At 40.2% G+C, this 12,726-nt stretch overlaps 1 protein-coding gene across 4 annotated transcripts in view; it reads left to right on the forward strand.

Annotated features, from left to right (window-relative positions):
- The window catches only part of TLK2 (tousled like kinase 2), a 100,018-nt gene extending 87,776 nt beyond the window's left edge, over nt 1-12,242 (forward strand). For all 4 annotated transcript variants that reach the window (XM_074343444.1, XM_074343445.1, XM_074343443.1 and 1 more), the window contains 5 exons: nt 2,183-2,352; nt 3,545-3,683; nt 7,233-7,344; nt 8,813-8,920; nt 11,146-12,242. In XM_074343444.1, coding sequence (XP_074199545.1) covers nt 2,183-2,352; nt 3,545-3,683; nt 7,233-7,344; nt 8,813-8,920; nt 11,146-11,319 — 703 coding nt within the window. In that variant the 3' untranslated portion in view covers nt 11,320-12,242. The remainder of the gene's footprint in view (nt 1-2,182; nt 2,353-3,544; nt 3,684-7,232; nt 7,345-8,812; nt 8,921-11,145) is intronic.
- The last annotated feature ends 484 nt before the right edge of the window (nt 12,243-12,726 follow it).

Raw genomic sequence — 12,726 nt, forward strand, 5'->3', positions numbered from 1 at the left:
GCTTAGGGGGATCTCAGTTTAGCCTTCTTGTGTTGTAGGTGGAGATTTGAGGACCAGAGAAGCCCAGTGACTTATCTGAGATCTTTAATAATCTTAGACATTGTTTTGTTTTATTACTTGGTGTACATAAGCTCTAGCACCTCTGGGTTTATCCAGGGAGTTTAGAAATATTTCAGCATTTGGAAACATTTTCTCTATAGGAGCCTGAACTAAGACGGGAGAACATACCTAGATCTGGCCCACAGGTGTTTCTGCCTCCCAGGGTAATTTGGCCTGTTCCATACAGCACGTGTCTCAGAGATTGCTGCTCAGAGAACCGGCCCACATTTAGAAACGGCCCCAAAAGGAGACCATAATTCCCTTTGGAAACATCCACTTAGGGATTTCCCCTTTCAAGTCGGAGGCACCCGGCCTTTGTATCCAGCCCAGTTGTGTGTAGCATGGAGTCAGGTTCAGAAAATTGTCTAGTTAGAGAGCAGGTTTCCACAGGGTGGCTTTATTGCTTTGCTTTGAGAAAGTTCCTTGAATACTAGGAAGAATACCCCCTACCCCCAATGTAAATACAAGTCATTTCAAAGATGATGACTTAAGATTATCTGCTGTTTTGAATTTTATACACACTTTTAATTAATGTGAGAAATTGAGTTGATTCTGTGCTCTTCTTGAGTTGTTTACTTTGTTCTTCCTATTGTGTATGTGGTGAGTTTTCACCAAAAATAAGTCAGACCATGTTTCAGAAAGTCTTCTGAGAGTTGTTCAGGTATTAAAAGTGAGATTTTATTTTCAACTTGCATTTGGGTCAAAAATTAATTCACTAAGCTTGAGAGTCTCAGATTTCAGCATCTCAGATCAGAGAAGCTATAAATTTTAGACTGTTTTCTCAAATAGGGTGCTAGCGTGTTAGGACATGCTGTGTTTCATAAGAAGCATAAGCTGTTACTCAGTTTGGGGATCCCACAGGACTGTGTCCACATTTCATTGCTGTACTTTTTGTAGGCCTCAAATTGCCCAGAGCCCTGTAGTGCTGGTCCTGAGTCTGTTTGCTCTCAGGTCTGCTTTTCACCCTTCCCCTGTGCTACATTTTAAGTGTGTTGGCCCTTGTGCTTACCTGTGTCAGTTCTTGTTCATCGGGGTTCAGCCAGTGGGGAGGCAGGTGGTGGTGGTGGGTGGGGTCCCCTCCCCCCAACTGTGGTTCCAGTTTCCTCTGGTGACCCTGGTTCTGTTTGTGCCATCTCCTCCCTCTGGCCCCTAGGGTGCTAATGACTTCCTGCTCTAGATGATTTCTGGGGTGCTCACTGGCTGCTTTGTCTTCTCAGCTCCTCCGTCATCTGTGTGATCAGTTCTCTGAATTAAAGCCTCTCTGTTTTAAATTCTCAAGTGGTTTTTATTTCCCAGCTTGACCCTGAGTGATTTACCCACTTTGTCACAACTTAGACTAGTTTAAAAGGTATCCATCTCTCAGGAAGCCTTACTTCAGCTTATAACTGCCTTAGAAGATAGACACATGACCCTTAATGCCACAAATGGTATGTAGTTCTTAATTTGGGTCTATATGATTTATTGATGTAAGTGAAAGAAACAACTAATTCTATGTAATAATACATTTATTAGAATCACAAATACTGTACTTTAAAAAGCTCTTTTATGCCTCGTATGTTTAGCAAAGAGAAATTATAGAACAGTATGTGCTAAACTGCCAGGAGAGGTAGTTGCAGTCAGCCCTTGGGACCTGGGCAGACCCTACATTTTCTTCCTCACTGGCCACACTCAGGATCGTATAAAATGTTTGCAGTGAGAATCGTGACTTGGTCATAATGTAGTTGTTTAGAAATGAAGCATCACGTGGATAGTAAAGGAGACCCCTCTGAAAAGATACCTCGCTTAAATATGTGACAGTTCTTGTTGGTATTCTTAGTCTGGATTCAAGAAGGGGTGTGCCCTGGGTGAACTTGAGCACAGCAGGTTCCAACATGAAAGGTGTGGAGACTTTTCACCAAGAGAGTAAGCAGTTTTCTTCCTGGAAACCACTCAGGTAACTGATACTGAATGAAGAATAGAAGAGTAGTTTAAGGAGCAAAAGAAAGAAGTGAGAAGCTAATTAACCTGATGTTTTCACTGGGCTGATTTAGTTAGACTTAATCTACTTGTTCTTATTGGTCAATGTTGGTTTATTTGTCTTTAGGTTTTGTACAGTATTAGAATACTGTGAGGGAAATGATCTGGACTTCTACCTGAAACAGCACAAATTAATGTCGGAGAAAGAGGCCCGATCCATTATCATGCAGATTGTGAATGCTTTAAAGTACTTAAATGAAATAAAACCTCCCATCATACACTATGACCTCAAACCAGGTATGTCTGACTTTTAGGAGACAGTATCGGTAGCTTTTCTTTGGTCTTATAAGTGACTTTTAATTTTATAAAGTTAGGGGATTTGGCGGGAGCCAAGAAGGCCTAATAACATCTGACTAAATTCCCTGGGTAGGTGTGGGAATACGAGAGTTCTGGCCACACAGCACTGGGTTTAAGAGGGTGGGTCATATTAAATGCTCTGGAGAAACAATGCTCTTGTCTTTAGAGCCAGGGCAGTTCATGATGTAAGTCCGATTAAGAAAGAACTGCTCTGGCAAGCTCGGTTTTGTTCTTTCCCATTACTCACACTACATAGCAGTTCCTCTACTCCAAGTCTCTTTGATAAGTGACCCAAAGTTAACAGCTTACTTTGCACATATGTCTCCCATTTCATTTAATTCCAAGCAGAGTTTTCCATCTTTTCCATCACTTTGATAGTTATCAGCTAAGTAGAGAGCAGTTAGACTTCTTACTTCCGTTTGTGATTGTCATCCTCGGCTGTTTTTTAGAAGTCTGCACGTAGACAGCTTTAACCAGCTGAGCTTGTTAAAGGAAGATGCCCATTTACCTCCTGGTGGGCACGGTTGTTAACTTTTCTTTCCTCTTCTGATAGCTGCATATTAAATCTCACTTTTCACTATTCTTTAATGTTCTAGTATAATTCAAATGACTAAAAAATTCATTAAAGAGATGGCCATTGTGTGATTATGGGTTTTCTGTCACTGAATCCAATACATTTTCCTTTCCTGCTGCAGGAGCTGTAGGTGGCACTGTGGTACTAGCTTAGAATCCTTTGTATGTTTTCTTTGACTTTTTTCCCCCTGAAACTACTGTTCTAAACAGGGTGGTTTAGAGATTCTTACTGAAAGTTCAGATGAAACTTTCCAACTATTTCTGACCAACCATACAAGTGATATTTTACTTTGGCGAGTTAATTATTTTTTTCCACTGCTCATAGTGGTGGTTTTGGCACATTAAGCAGGTGATTCTTGGAAAATGGAAGTTTTCAGCCAGACACTTAGGACTCTCCCCTCGCATCCAGAGTCCAGATCATTTTATTCCAGAGGTTGAGGTGTTTGCTACTGCGAGCAAGAGTTTGAGTTCAGTTCTCCCCTTCTTATCTATCATTACCTTGGATTTTTCTCTTAATTTATAAGTCTCTTTTTATTCATGAAGATTTTTATCTTTCTAGGTAATATTCTTTTAGTAAATGGTACAGCGTGTGGAGAGATAAAAATCACAGATTTTGGTCTTTCCAAGATCATGGATGATGATAGCTACAATTCAGTGGATGGCATGGAGCTAACGTCACAAGGTGCTGGTACTTATTGGTAGGTATCTGGGAGATCTGTCAGGTTGACTGGTGGAGATGTGGCTCTGCTATACTGATGTGCTGGTAATTATTAATTAAATTACATCCTGTCTGCTTAGGCAAAAATGCTGTAACCCGTAGTAGACTTTCCTCTCCAAATAGTTACTGCCTTTTCAGCAGTTTGACTCTTTGGATTTACATTAATTTGTCTCAATTTTTCTTTCTATTGTAAGAGATTATGTGTGGTCAGGGGTTTGAGTTGTGGATTTCCTCCATAAACCTGGCCCTACCAATTAGGTAGAGAATGAAGTTGTTCATATGTATGTAAAGAATGGCCCTAAATTCTTCTCAGTACAAATGCAGGTCTCTCTTTATGAGTTAATGGGGTCTGGGATTGCCTGAGGATGATGGACTCTCACGAACTAGGTTGTGAAGCTCAGGTTGTAAAATAACCACAGCATCCCTTGAAATCTAAACAGGAAAAAGTGAGCGCCATTTGCCAAGAAATTTACCCATTTCTGGCAGCCATGTTCTAAAAGGTTTTGAGCCACATTTCCTCCCATCTGTTGTCACTCATCTACCCCCAGCCACCCTGCCCACCTAGCTCTACCTGCCTGTGCTATGCCTGTCCTGCTTCTACCTAGTACTACTTCTGATAGTGAGAACCATAAAGGATACCTGCAGCTCAGGCATTTGACTTTGTGATTATACGGGGGTGGTAACACAGAGCCACACGTTGGAATGTATGATTCTGAACATGGAGAAGCCTCTAGTAGCACTAAGGGAGGGGGACACATGCTTTAAACCCCAGGGTCAGTTGGTCAGATCATTTATGTTTGAGAGTGGAAGGCCCTGCCCTGCCAGACTCTTAGCAGAATAGTGACTGCCTGGGAATGAGGTTGTTGATGTGAAGGAGTCAGAGAAGAGGGGGATGTCACAACACGCAGGAGCAGCCCTGCTCTCATCAGCCCGCTCATGTTTATGTTATGTATATTAAAGAATCGATCCGGCCCTGCTAAAAACACCACGTACACAAAATGTCTACTTTCTGTTGCTTCTTATTGTTTGTGGAGATGGTACCTATAGTGAAAATCAGTCGCTAAATTAAAACTTTGAGATTCTCAGCTTAAAATAGAAGCTACATTTACAGTGTTTATTCACTGGGGTGGTTATTGTGGGTTTAGTGTTCCTGTCACTAAATGATACAAAAATATCTGCTGTTGGAAATTCTGGAAACAGGTCTATACCTCTGCTGTATAAATTCACTGGAACTTGGATTTGAGCTTTTCATTTGATAGCTTGTTCTTTTTTAAAGGTAAAGATTTTTCATGTTTAAATTAGTTCTCATTGCTGCCTATTGCTATATTTGCTAAGCTGTAGAAATTCAGTGGTTATAATTTAAATAAAAATTGTAATGTTTGGGTGTTGCTTCAGAGTAATCTGGGGAAGGTGGAGAGGGATGTCTATGAACAAAAATTAGCCACGTATTGGTAATTACTGATGATAGGTAATGTTTATTTGCAGATTCATTTTACTACTCTTTCTACTTTATATTTGAAGATTTTTTTCATAATAGAAGGGTAAGGTAGAGAGGGAGCTGCTGAGAAAATTAAATTTTATGGATTTCTGTGTTTAAAAAGTCTCCAGATTGGTGTTTATAATCAACACCCTCAGTATGTCATCATCTTCTTATGTCTGAGAGAGGTACAGATAGGATGGAAAGACATTAACAGATCTTAGGTGACTATTTGCAGTATTTGGTTGTTCCAGACTTCTTCTACTTTGAATACTACTTTTCAGTAAGTAACCCATAGACTAGGCCTTGAGAATAATTTTTCTCCATGAGGACTTTATCATGATGGAATATGCAAATTATGTTTTGTTTTTTAAACACAATTTACTATATAGTATCTTAGAACTGTCTTCTACTCTCCCTCCCAAAGTCCTTGATAGGGAATTAGAATGTTTATTATTTTCAGTATTATATGGGTGAAGACTTAGTGTGTTTTGTCATTTACAGATGGGGAATCTGAGACCTAGAAAGTAATATGCCAGGCTGGTACTGTTAAGGGACGATGTCTTTTGTATTCTAAATATTTGTCCAGATTATTGCTCTGCATTTGGACAAGTTCAACAATTTCTGTTCTGCCTCACCACAAACAAGAACTTCTTCCCTACCACCTCCACAAAAGTCATAAATACAGTAAAATTACCATTTTAGCATCAAGGTTCTATTTGTTATTTATCCAAGATCATATTTAAATTATTTATACTAAAGAATCAAGGACCATGAAAACTTAGGGTTCAGGGAGGTTTTAATGGCATTTGGAAGAGCTGTATTTTTATAAATTCTTTTCCTATATTTTTACTGCCACCGCCCTCCCTCCCTCACTTCATGAGTTCTCTATATTTTCATTCTTCGATGTGTGTTTTGGCTGAAAGCTTTCATTGTGAAATAATAATCTAGGTCTGTGGTCTTAATCATCTAAAAATGACTGTTAAAAATAATAAATAAGAAACAAGAATGTGAAACTAAACTTCTATTTAAAAAAAAATCATCTGAACCTGAACATTTGCCTCTTAACTCTTGTGATCCCGTTCCAGCTATACATTTAGATTTTTATATCAGAAGCACAGCAGGGTTTAAAATAAAGAGTTTTCGCAGAATTGATTTTGCCAGCATGAAATCTGCAGAAATTGATCTGTTATCTTCAGAATTCTGCCTTCCAGCTATGCCATGGCTAAGACTCCAGGCAATGCGTAGAAGCATATTTCTTTGGTTTTCTAAATGCCAAGAGGCACTTACCTTCCACACCATACAATTTGGTGTGGTTGGCTGTCCAGCTAGTCTCTTTAGAGGCCAGGGGTGGGTAGGGAGGGGAGGAATTCAGATGAGGAATGAGTTGGGCTAACAACTAGTAGTTTGTTTGACTTTTTATGCACTATTTGTTATTCTTCCAGTAAGCCCCTGATCACCCTTAAAGTAGGAAATGTTGAGATATCCTTCGATAATTTGAACTTTAATGTCACCATTGATTATATATTGCGGTTATTTCCACTCTCGATTTCCAAAAGAGGCTACCTTAAGAAGGCAGAACAGCCACTTCCCTCAGAGATTTGTACTGGGTCTTGAGTTCATTTGGACTTTTAAAATAGTTGTTTATTATATATATGTGGGTGGGGAGGGCCATGTGTGAACGCTGTATTTTCTGCTCAGTTCTGCTGTGAACTTGAAACTGCTCTAAAAGAATAAAGTGTATTAAAAAATAGTTGTTTATTTTAGCGATATCTTCAACCAGCATGAAAGGAAATCACATCACTTCTAGTTACATTTTAATGTTTGTTGCTGCAGCTGTCATAAAAGAATACACTTCTTTTGTGCTCCTCCCTCCTTGCTAAAACTTGTTGAATGACACTTATATTAGGCACAGCCCTGGGAAAGAAGGCGGAGGTGGGTGAAGCAGGAGATAGGGAGAATATTTACCTCTTTCAGTAAATTGAAAAGTATATTTTAAGGCTTAATAATAGGGCATTACTCTTAAGAATTTTTATTTCCCTTTTGTCCCAGGTATTTACCACCAGAGTGTTTTGTGGTTGGGAAAGAACCACCAAAGATCTCAAATAAAGTTGACGTCTGGTCAGTGGGTGTGATCTTCTACCAGTGTCTTTATGGAAGGAAGGTAATGAAGAAGGTTGGATATGGTGGCTTCCGTCGTGGGTGGTGCATGTACACGGTGGTGGTGTGTGGATTATTCTTTTAGAATTAATTATTAGGTTATACAAAAGGGAATCCTGAACTGACTATATACTTCAGTAAAAATTTTTTTTAAAAAATGGGGGGAAATTCTGAAAGTTGTGGTTGGAAGAAAGTAGAGTTAATTATAAAGGCTGTATGCATAAACAGAAATTCTCAATCTTAAGGGAACCTAATGAATTCTGCTGGGCTGTTGAAAACATTCATTTTTTACCTTTGTCAACTAGATCCAGTCTATGTTTTGATTCTGATAATATGTATAGGGAATTATATGAAATAGTTTATTAAAGTATACGTCTTCCAGGAGCCATTCCTAAGGGTCCCAAGAACTGAAACTTGAAGTATTTGCAGCTCTTTATTCCCAACCACTATATTAGTTAGAGCTTTTATTAATAAAAGCATGCTTTATATTTCTGTACTGGGAGGTGATGTCAAAATATTTGTTGTTAGTTCTGATAAAGGCAGTATATTACTTGAACAAGTAAAACCCTAGGTTGTAAACTACACCTAGTGAATTTTCATATTTGCATCTTCCTTGTGAACATGATATCTTATAAATGTATATATTAGAATCCAGTTGGATATTTATATTCCTGTTCCTGCTGTCAGTGTGTTTGTATGTTTTAGTGTTCCCCTTTAGACTTCTCTAATATTTTTTATTACAATTTCCAGACCAAAATGTTAATTCAGATTTCAGCTTCCTCTTTAACTTTCCCTTGGTGTTTGTTTATCTTACCTACCTAGCATGGGGAAACTGTTCAGAACTAGTTGGGGTTAATTGTTATTTATACTCTCATATTGTGGAAGTGTTGCTGGTAATGGCGGTAGAGGTTAGCTAGAAAGAATTGTGATCTCAGTGGAAACACTGTAGAGATGAGCATGAACTTACTTTTTTAACAATTTATAGAAAATGGCAGTTTGTGGCACAGATGAAGCCATTGAGTAGCCCTGACTCGGTTTTTTTCCCACTTTGTCCTTATCCTTTTTCTTCTTGTACTTCCTTTCCATCTCTTTATCTGTGTCTTGGGTCTGCCAGTGGCACACATATGTATTGTTTAGGCTCACAGGTATCACTCAGAGCAAAGGAAATTGCCGGTTCCTGCTCTGAATCTTTAACTTTGCTGTAAGCAAAGCTTAGCAGAGGTACCAGGATATAACAGATGCTGCTTCTGGTCCCAGCTCTGCCTTAACCTGATGTAGGACTATGAGCAAGTTACTTAAAGTCTGAGCCTTTCTGTCCTTTGTAAAATAAGAGAATTAGAGGAGATCATCTCCAAAGTTCCTTCTAGCAGTTCTTGTTGAGATGTTTTCTTCCTCTTCCCTGTGGTTTTTGAATTGTGTTTTCTTTAATTTTAAGTAGAGACCTACATTTGATTTTTGTTTTTATATGATAGCCTTTTGGCCATAACCAGTCCCAGCAAGACATTCTACAAGAAAATACTATTCTCAAAGCTACTGAAGTGCAGTTCCCGCCAAAGCCAGTAGTAACACCTGAAGCAAAGGTAAGTTTTAACCCATTGCCCAGCAGAAATGACCGCTTTGCTTTTTCTATTATTTCTCTGAGTAATTTCTCCAACCCCTGACCTTCTCCTCCTCTCTCCTGACACAAAACAAGTATTTATTGAGTGCCTCTTAAGTACTAGACACTGTTCTGGGAGTGGAGCATGAGCTGTGAACATGTAGCAGTGACCTACACAGACAGGGTCCCTGCCCTTAAGATTACATTCTATTAGGTGAGATAAACGATAGCGGAAAAGGAATACATTTCAGATGGTGATAAATGTTATGAAGGAAATAAATCAGACTAAGGAGTGGACAGATGGGAAGTCCTTTTTTGATAGCATGGTCAGCTTCGGCCTCAATGATGAAGTGACTTTTTGAACACTCTTGACTGATGAGAAGGGGGGAGCCATGTATAGATTCAGAATAACAACATTCTGATTAGAGAGAAGCGAATAAAGCTCAGGTGTGGGTGTGAGCTTAGCAGGTCCACAGAGCAGGCAGAGCAGGGGGAGAGTGGTAGGCGAGGCAGTAGGACAGACTGAACCGTGATGGAAAGCACTTGAAGGTTTTACTCAGGGCAACTGTGTGATTTGATTGCTGTTTTAAAAGCCTACTCTGGCAGCTCTGTAGAGAGAAAACTCAAGGCAAAAGGAGTTTGATTGGTATCCTACCCAAGAACACCTATTTCCCACCAGCTGCAGGTGTCTCACTAAGATAACTTCATTTTTAAAGGCCAAGGATCATTGTATTCATTTCTGTGAATTTGTTTTTATCTTCCAGATGCTTTAATGAAGCAGCTACCTATAGGTGTCTTTGCTTTTGAGAAACCAGAATTGGTGTTATACTTTTGTGTTTTGTTAATTAAACATGTTAAAAATAGAAGATCAGTAGTTCATTTTATGTTTTAGGGTTTTTTTTTTTTTTTAGTGTACCTTTATTTTTATTTTTTTAACAAAGAAAGGTTTATTTTTTGGCCAAACAAGGAGAACTGGTGGCTCATGCTCAAAAAACCCACACTCTAGACTTTCAGAGCAGTTTCAGATTCACAGCAAAATTGAGTGGAAAGTAAGCATTTCCATATACTCCCTACCCTCCCGACTCTCTCTCTCACACACACACACACACACCCCTTCCCCACTATCAATACTCCCTGCCCTCCCTCCGCCGACACACACACACACACACACACACACACACACACACACACACACACACACACACACACACACACACACACACACACACACACACACACACACACACACACACACACACACACACACACACACACACACACACACACACACCAGAGTGGTATTTTCGCTACAATTGACACACCTGCATCGAGGCATCATCATCACCCTAATGTAAAGTATGGACTTTGGATGATACTTATGTTTTAGATTTTTTAAAATAAATTCAGTTATTCAAGGTAATTATGTTGTAAGACTTTGACTTAATAGAACTGTCTGGATAAAAAATAGAAAAAGACAGATCTATGTAAGGGCCTTTGTGATAAGAATTGTAGAAACTGAGGCTACATAACTCTTCATACCTAGCACAGAGGAAACCTCTGTGTTGGTAGTAATTTAGGATTCTGAATCAAACTCCACTCACAGTATGTTTTTATGTCTGCAGTGCTCTTGGGGAGACAAGTTCTGTTCGTGTTTTCCTTTACTACTTAGGTGTGTGCCTGATCATTTGCTTCATGATCTTTCAGGGAAGAATGAGATACACAGAGAAAGCACTTGCCAATCTGTGACACGCTGTAGTGTTGGTCAGTGTTGGTCACCTTCCCCTGCATGTGCTGACAGTCTGTCACTGTAATTCCCACTTCCTCAGGAAGGTCACATGAGACTGTGGTTGTAGATGCAGGACTGTGAAGTTAGACTGTGCCCATGCACACCAGCCAGGCAGAGAGATTTTTGTGCTGGTCTTTGTACTTTGGGGCAGAGATATTAGAGGTCATGCCCTGTTCTCCTTGGGGATGGCTCAGCCACTTTCGCTGGGGAAGGAGTCAGTGGCCACAGAGAAAGGCCGTTGACAGCATGTCTCCTCCCTTACTCGTCTCTGGTCTGCCTGGAGGTTTCTGGGAAAGGCCCTGAGCCCCTTCTCTTTAGGAGACATTGCTCTGGGCCCTGGCAGCCGCTCCAGAACTTCTGGGTTCCCTCTTGGGGTGCCAGGATTATCTGCTCCATGCTTCTTCAAGAAACTTTCCTTTCAGGCGTTTATTCGGCGATGCTTAGCCTACCGAAAGGAGGACCGCATCGACGTCCAGCAGCTGGCCTGTGACCCCTACTTGCTTCCTCACATCCGGAAGTCGGTCTCCACGAGTAGCCCTGCTGGAGCTGCTATTGCATCAACCTCTGGGGCATCCAATAACAGCTCTTCGAATTGAGACCCACTTCTAGGCCACGGACTGTTTGACACGCACAGAGTGGACACATGGCATTTAGCAGCGGGTTTGGAACATAGCGAATCCGAATGGATCTCATGAAACCTGTACCAGGTGCTTTTATTTTCTTGCTTTTTTCCCATCCATAGAGCATGACAGCATCGATTCTCATTGAGGAGAAACCTCGGGCAGCTCTGGCCAGGCCTCGTAGGAAAAGGCCCCGCCCAAGGTTCCGGCATCAACGGCCACTGCGTGTGGCTGCTCTGAGTGAGGAAAAAATAAAAAGAAAAACTGGTTCCATGTACTGTGAACTTGAAAACATGCAGACTCAGGGGGGTCCCTGATGCAGTGCTTCAGATGAAGAATGTGGACTTGAAAATACAGACTGGGCTAGTCCAGTGTCTATATTTAAACTTGTTCTTTTCTTTTAATAAAGTTTAGGTAACATCTCCTGAAAAGCTCGTAGCACAAAGGCTCAGCTGGGGATGGTGTTTGACTTTGGAGGAAAAAAGTTGCTATTGCCCGTTAAAGGCACTAGAGTTAGTGTTTTATCCCTAAATAATTTCAATTTTTAAAAACATGCAGCTTCCCTCCCCACTTTTTTATTTTTGAAAGGATACATTTGGTCATAAAGTGAAACCCGTATTAGCAAGTACGTGGCAATGTTCATTCCAATCAGATGCAGCTTTCTCCTCCGTCTGGTCTCCTGTTTGCAATTGCTTCCCTCATCTCAGTAGGGAAAAAAATTGAGTGGGAGTACTGAGATGTGTGGGTTTTTGCCGTTGGACAAAGAATGAGGTTAGAACTGCAGCTTGGAGTCTCTCTAGGTTTTCGACTATTTCTTCACAATTTGAACACTTGACGGTTGTCCCTTTTAATTTATTTGAAGTGCTATTTTTTTAAATAAAGGTTCATCTGTCCATGCAGTCCTCTTGGATTCTCTGAATGTAGTAACTATTGAAACTGTTCCAAAGGTAGGCAGAAAATGGGCTGGGGAGCCAAATGCTCCAGGGATCAGGAATTCCTACCCACAGTCTCTGTGTGCTTGCTAAATGGTGTACATTTCTTGTTAACATGATATTAAAACTTGATCAGCACATAAGCTTTCCTCTGTTAGATCTTTTGGCAGGAAACAACCTTCAAGCCCCTAAATTTTGTGGGTGTGTGCTGCTGTGTTTGTGTGTGCAATTATGCACACACGCACTTTGTCTAACTCACTTTAATAGATTCATTAATGAAGTTAAAAAATAATGTCAAAGGAAATAGGTATTTCAAATATGAACATGCTTTTGGATCTAATTTTTTTTTAAATGTAGTTGTTTCTGAGATGTACGATCAACTGAAGACAGAGCTGAAGTGGGAGCTGGGTGGCCCCATCGTGCCCTTGAAACAACAGAGCGCTCGACAGTC

This window comes from Camelus bactrianus, chromosome 16 (assembly GCF_048773025.1).
Source record: "Camelus bactrianus isolate YW-2024 breed Bactrian camel chromosome 16, ASM4877302v1, whole genome shotgun sequence".
Taxonomy (NCBI): Eukaryota; Metazoa; Chordata; class Mammalia; order Artiodactyla; family Camelidae; genus Camelus; species Camelus bactrianus.